This window comes from Adelges cooleyi, unplaced genomic scaffold (assembly GCF_023614345.1).
Source record: "Adelges cooleyi isolate 19-005CV unplaced genomic scaffold, UGA_ACOO_1.1 ACOO_flye_CR_arks_rails_tigmint_CR_PRNA_9, whole genome shotgun sequence".
NCBI lineage: Eukaryota > Metazoa > Arthropoda > Insecta > Hemiptera > Adelgidae > Adelges > Adelges cooleyi.
The window spans coordinates 16420510-16427367 of NW_026096579.1; the positions used below are offsets into that span (position 1 = coordinate 16420510).

At 29.1% G+C, this 6858-nt stretch overlaps 1 protein-coding gene across 8 annotated transcripts; it reads left to right on the plus strand.

Moving 5' to 3' along the window:
• Window positions 1–1266: 1266 nt before the first annotated feature.
• Window positions 1267–5690, plus strand: LOC126846295 (E3 ubiquitin-protein ligase RNF126-A). Of its 8 annotated transcripts, none has more exons than XM_050585592.1 (9): window positions 1267–1559; window positions 1625–1825; window positions 1894–2004; window positions 3110–3219; window positions 3405–3506; window positions 3576–3739; window positions 3818–3933; window positions 4044–4162; window positions 5168–5690. In XM_050585592.1, exons 2-9 carry the CDS (start codon window positions 1736–1738, stop codon window positions 5433–5435), a joined length of 1080 nt encoding a protein of 359 aa, XP_050441549.1. In that variant the 5' UTR covers window positions 1267–1559; window positions 1625–1735; the 3' UTR covers window positions 5436–5690. The 8 variants fall into 8 exon arrangements, with proteins under 8 accessions (XP_050441549.1, XP_050441547.1, XP_050441548.1 ...); XM_050585590.1 differs by having other exon boundaries at window positions 1721–1825; window positions 3573–3739; window positions 5168–5689; XM_050585591.1 differs by having other exon boundaries at window positions 1267–1519; window positions 1721–1825; window positions 3573–3739; window positions 5168–5689.
• The last annotated feature ends 1168 nt before the right edge of the window (window positions 5691–6858 follow it).

A 6858-nucleotide genomic window follows, 5' to 3' on the forward strand; every position in this document is an offset into this window, starting at 1 on the left:
TTATTTATTTTACTCATATACACTATATATATATATATATATATGAATTCGATTAGCACAACGACGTCTACCAGTCGCAGACAGGAAAATATTTCGGATAAGTGTATGTGTGATCTGCACAGACTGTATTTACTTCTTTATAGAAGCATGTGTATGATCTACTGTCTTATTTGCATTCTGTTGACCCTTGACAAATGCTCGAAGGTCAAGAGTATTGAGCTTTGAGTATTTGACATCGGCTACACACAAAAACCCCTAAATGCATATCTCAGGCCTCAGCCAGTACAACACATGACGTCACTGCTTTAGTCTTTTATTGTGTAGACACAATGATTAATGTTCAGTATGGCACAATCATAAAATAAATACAGGTGATATCAATTTTTTAATTTTCAAAATTATGTTTTACAATGCAGGTTGCTCCCATAGGAAACATAAAGCACCCTGCAAACAAATTCATATTAAGTAAGAAAAAAATATGCAAAATGTGCAATACTGATATAGGTGCATATATTATAATAGTTATAGATTTACGCACAAATTCATATTACAACTGAAATTTGAATATTGATATCTGTGGATGGATATTGTACATCTATATCACGATTATTTAGACAACATTACACAACAGCTGCTGCTGTGTGTCATGCCTCATAATCAGTTAATAAGTTATATACTTAATACTATACATGACAAAGTATCAAGTAAATTTCATTACTTTATTATGATACTATAATACAGTAATACATAACTTTATGAGAGTCGAGCGAACATGATTTTATACCTTGGTCGTTGATTAAGTCATAGACCTTATACTACTGAATGGAGCATATATTTTTGTGTAGTTCCAGTGGACGACGTGAGGTCGCTGTTCATATACTGCCGCATTGAATGACGCTTGCGCATTCGAATTTCGAGTTCGTTAATATATACATATATTTACACATGTATATACGACGATAGTCGACAGTCGTTACCACGCCAACCATCTGCCTCCCATTTCTATTCTCCGTCTTGTGGTATAATTCAAGAGGTCTATGGATTAAGTTCAAAATAGGTTTAATCATAAATTTCACAATATACTAGTATTTTATTAATCTATGATTTAATCAATTATGCCTTGGTGTAGACCGAGAATCGTTTGCTTAATTTCATAAAGTAAATACTCTATGCTTAATTTTTGCTTCCATGAAACTCTTCCAAACTTGTCACCAACAGCTGCTGTTCCAGCTACAGCTATCCAACCATTAGGCATTTTGTAAATTGTGTAATGATAAAATATAGACGGTGGTGTGGAATGTGTTATTGAATATTATGTTAAATACTTATTATAAAATACATTTTTAGTAGATATATAGTAAATATAGGTATGTGGTGAAAAATTTTAAGACATCGATTTAAAAAAAAAACTATCGATTATTATGTTACGTAAAAACTTGTAATAAAAGAACTCTTATCAGTTCAAATTATGTTAATACGTCTTGTGAGTTGTGCTATTTGCTGTTAAATACTAATTCAAGTGAGATATTATCAGAGTTGAAATTTGGAAATTATAAAAAGTAAAAAAGTTATATTATAAATAATTAACAGTGTAATAACTACTAAGAAGAGGTACATTTTGTAGGTGATCCGTATTGGAAGTTTGCTTTCAGTATTATTCTACATTGTTTTATATTAGTGAATTGGTTTGCCATAGTAAGGCAACCATTGTTTATTTCAGAACCGACCATTAATTATGGATACTACATCAAGAAACAACGATAATTTAACAGATAGTCGTTATTTTTGCCATAGCTGTGATGCAGAAATAGGATCTGTAACTGATGTATGTGACATACCTTGTAATGTAAATACAATTTTTGTGCTCAGTTTAAGAGTTATGGTTTATTTCAGGATTTTAAATGCCCAACATGTAATATGGGATTTATTGAAAAAGTTGATGAACAAACTAGACCAGAAGAACCAGATGATGAAGATATGGAATTTGCTGATGTACATTTTATGGTGAGTTGAATTGTACTGTTTTTTTTACATTTCCTCAATAGGTAGATTACTAATTGTAAGACAATAATTTACAATTATATTCGTTAGTGATAACAATATCATTTTTTCAACAAATTATACAACAAATTTGTCTTATTGCCATCTTGCGCTGTTTATGAATCCGGAGTCAGAAATCTGTGGAATCCTTTAGTTCAAAAGTTACAGCTATTTGAAATTTGAACTTTTCCATGGTTGCTAGTGGATGCGACGGCGGGGGTCCACTGCGGCCGTAAGTGGTCGGCAAGAGCGGCACCATGCAGCTGTTGTCCCCACGCAAATTAAAAACAGCAGTTTGTTTCAAATTTGTTATCAATAAAGTACCATAATCATAATATTATTTGAACTCGGTTGAAGCAAAAAAAACAATAAACACTACGAAGGAGAGGGCAATAATAATTTTACACACCTATGCTCAATGTAGTAGTTTGTTAAAACAGGGAAAATTCACAAAAAAATGCCATTTTATAATTAGCACTGTATACTTAAACCTAAAACTATATAAAACGACTCCCTACGCCTGCTGCTTCAGGAGCTAACTCTAATCCCTTTCAGGACTCTTCGTTATAATAGGAGGTCACGTCCCCAAACCCCCCCCCCCCGAAGAAAAAAATAGCATGCCTAAAGGACTCGACTAACCTAATACTCAGCTTTGGAAGAGCCAGCGGCTGAACAAAACCGAACTTAACGTAACCTACCTTTCAAAATAACAAAAAAATAGGCTTACGGCTTTTATGTAGCTGACCAAGCGCTAATGTCCACCGTTACACGCCTGTGCCTGCCGCGTACTGTTTTATAAATGCGGAAAAGTTCAAGTAGTTATAACTTTTGAGCTAGAGGAGTCTGAAAAAAACACTATAAGAAAGGGTGGAAAACATTGGTTTTTCATAAAATTTTGTTTATTGGTTTGTATGATTGTGAAAATCTAAAACATGAGAACGATTGAGGAATTCATGAACTTCAACATGATTTTAATGGGTTTTTTTATTATATATATATTTTTAAATAATATAATATGTATATATGTTATTTAAAATACCCTAATTTTAACTAACTTGTGTATTTTTAGGTAAACGGTATGTTAGGTGATGGTGAAGTTGGAGGAAGAAGGAGATCGAACATACGACGCCGTAGATTTACAACCAGAGCACCTCATATGATGACTTTAACTCCTGGAAGGTAATTTGTCAATTTTTTTAAGTTGCATTGCAATATATTTCTAGACTAAGTTTTTTCATGAATCTCAAAAGAGTTTTCAACAAAATTATCTGATAACATACTTTAAAAATATATAGATATTTATTATAAATTTAATTAAAAATAATATTTGATCTTTAAAACTTATTGCTGAATGTTTAATTTAGAGGCCCTAGACGTAGCTCAGGAAGTACTATTGAAAATTTAGTGGAAGATGTTATAGTTAATTTTGCTGATTATGCCAACTCTCGTGGGGCTACGGGCCCAGTGTAAGACATGATCATCTACTTGTGTCTGATACTATTTTATAGCTTTTTGTTTTTAAATGATTTTAGTAGTCGATTTTTGCTTGGTAATCCTGGAGATTATGTGTGGGGAAGAGATGGATTGGACTCTATTGTCTCTCAATTGTTAAATCAAATAGATGGAGCTGGACCACCCCCTCTAACTAAAGAAAAAATACAAGAAATTCCAACTGCTCTCATTTCCCAAGACCATTTGGGTTAGAACATTTTGCATTTGTCAGGACAAATATTATAGAAATTCATTAGTATAACACACTTTTTTATAAATATTTAAGATTCCAAACTTCAATGTTCTGTTTGTTGGGAAGATTTTAAAATTGAAGAAAAAGTATTAAAATTGGCTTGTGAACATATGTACCATAATGACTGTATAACACCATGGCTAGAATTGGTAAAAACACTTCATTTATTTATCAACAATTGAGTTTAATTTAAACTTTATTTTGTTTTATTGTATATAATATAAATTTTTTTTTTACTGTTACTATTTTTGTTTTCTAGCATGGGACATGCCCAATTTGTCGAAAATATTTAGCAGATGATGGTTTAGGTTCCATAAACTCCGATCCATTAAATGGAATTAGTTTGGGCGTTGGTCCAAATTTAGCAGCACTTATCAGGTATGTTACTTTTAAATAAAATTAAAATCTTGAAAACAATAATGTAGGATGACTATATCCACCAATGTTTTTTTAGATTTAGTGTACCGAAGAAAATACATTTTTTTTTTTTTTTACAAATATTTCATTATTTTTAGTTTTTTTTTTCAAGTTATTTATCTGATGAGGTTTTAACTACTATAATGGTTGTTAACTTAAATATTATTATTATTTTATTTTTTGATTATTGTAATTCTTTTAAATTTAAAAAAAATATGTAATTAAACATATTTTGTTGAAATCATTTTTAACAACAGAGGTTTGAAATTAGTTCAAAAATGTATGTTTATTTGACTATCTGTAGTACTTGCTCCAAGCCAAATAACAAGGAATGAATTAATTTTATTTGTATTGTTTTAACAAGCTAAAGGTATTTTTTCTAAAAAGTATTTATTCTGCAACAATAATGAATAAAAGAGTCAAATAGGAATAAATTCTAGACACTGATATATTATATAATAAATTATAAATAAATTAAATTAATTATATTAAATTTAATTACATTTAAAAAAGTTAAATATCAGTTTCTAAAAATAACTTGTAAATTGATAGATTTAATTTACAGTGTCAATTTATTTTAGGATCGTTTTTTATGTTTACCAAGAGGGGAACAGAGTGTGTATATTTAAATTTAGGAAAGGTATTACCCTCCAATCAACTTACCTAATCACTGTTTCTACCCTGGCATTAGATATTAGAATATGCAGATCCACCAGGTGGTCTGACCGCTCGGCTTTTTTTCTTGATTGGGTAGATGAGTGGTGTGATTAAAATAAAAGCTGTGCGGCATGTAACAAAGTATCAAAAAATGTAGATCCACCTTTAGAAATTATAAAGTATGTTTGTGTAAGGTTCAATATTTGATAATATTTGTTACTCAAGTTATAAAAAATATGGGTCACATTTAACAGAGAACAATTACAATTATTCATTCTATATTTTAATTAATTTTTTTTAATTGGTCAGAGCTCGAGGACAGCGAAACAACGATCCAGTATGGGGAATAAACGATTTTGACTTGGCTTCTACATCCTCAGATTGGCCCACATCACTTATCAGATTACAACTGCCTTCTTCTTCATCTACCCAAACTCCAGCAATGGCCACATATTCATCTATAACTGCAAGAAATCCTCATGACCCTCGGTTAACTGCTACATCTACTAACGCCGAACCTATGGAAACTGATCATGATCAAAATTTACCAGCTGTGAACAATGCAAATAATTCCTAGTCATTCTTTTAATTTTCAAAAATGTATCTAGCTAAATACGACTACTGATGAAAATAATGAACATCAAATATAATTTTAATAAAATATATATTAAAAATTTCTTCTTGTTCATCATTAATATTTATATTATATTTTACATTAATAAATTTGTCAGCGATTTATCATGCAATATTTATTGTAATATCAAATTATATGTTTTATGTATATATTTACATAAATATACATTTTTTACATAGCATTGTAAGCCAGTTTAACCCCTATTAAAATTATTCATGTATTAAACTTTATTAAAATGACATTAAAAAGGTTAAATTGGATTGCTTTTTACCGTATAGGTAAGTTACATTTAAAATTTTATTTATTATTGTTATGTATCATAGAATCCTTTTTATTTAATTCTGTGTTATGATATTCCTTTTCATTATACAATTTTACTTATTTACTATAATACAATTAATACTGTTTTAGAACTTAACATTTTGAAGCTTATTGTATTTAATTTATGTACTCCATAATGGAATAAATTCAAACTTTGTACAGTGTTTCAGACATAGTTTAAGTTAGAAATACCATTAAAATGTTTGTTTGTTTTTTGTAGGTACCTATGTCTAATAAAAACAAATATTTAGTAAAAAAAGTCATAAAGCATATTTCAATTATTTATAATACAGGGTCCGGCAGTGAAACGGGATGATTTCAATACTTAATTACTATTTAATGAATGAATAAATTTTAATAAATATAAATATAAAGTATAAGAGTTACAATTGTAACTCTTATTATTTATATAAATTGGCATTAGTATTGGAATCTGGTACCACTAATATACTCTGTATTTATTGATTATCATCATTTATATTTATTATTGAGTAATAAGGACGTTCCATGATACATTAAAATTATTTTATGAAAAAATGTAATATTTCCAAGTTATGACACAAATATTTATTTATATTACAGTATATGACTACATTGTTCCAATGCCTATTTAATTGGGGACATTTCTTTTATGACCAAACGAAAAATAAGATATGAGTAGTACGAAAAAATAGAAAATAGTTATAATAATATGCGCAACTTTATGAGTCTTTTAATTAATTGAATAAGATCTATTCTGAATAGCGAGTTTTTTAAATAAATGTAAATTTAGCAAAACACATTTAGAATGAAGAGAATGAGTTAGATACGGTATCAATGGTTTTATATTCTGTATTTTAGGACTTTATGTTTTAGTAAACAACGTATTAAAGCAGAAATAAATATCGCTTAAATAAAAGCACCAATGATTTGACTATTGACAATTTAAAATATACCATAAAAAAAGAAATAATTCCCAATATATGGGTCGTTTAATGTTGTAAAAGTGGTGTAACTCTGAAATTTAAAACTATACATATTTTTGCTCAAGAGGATTGCATGCGGT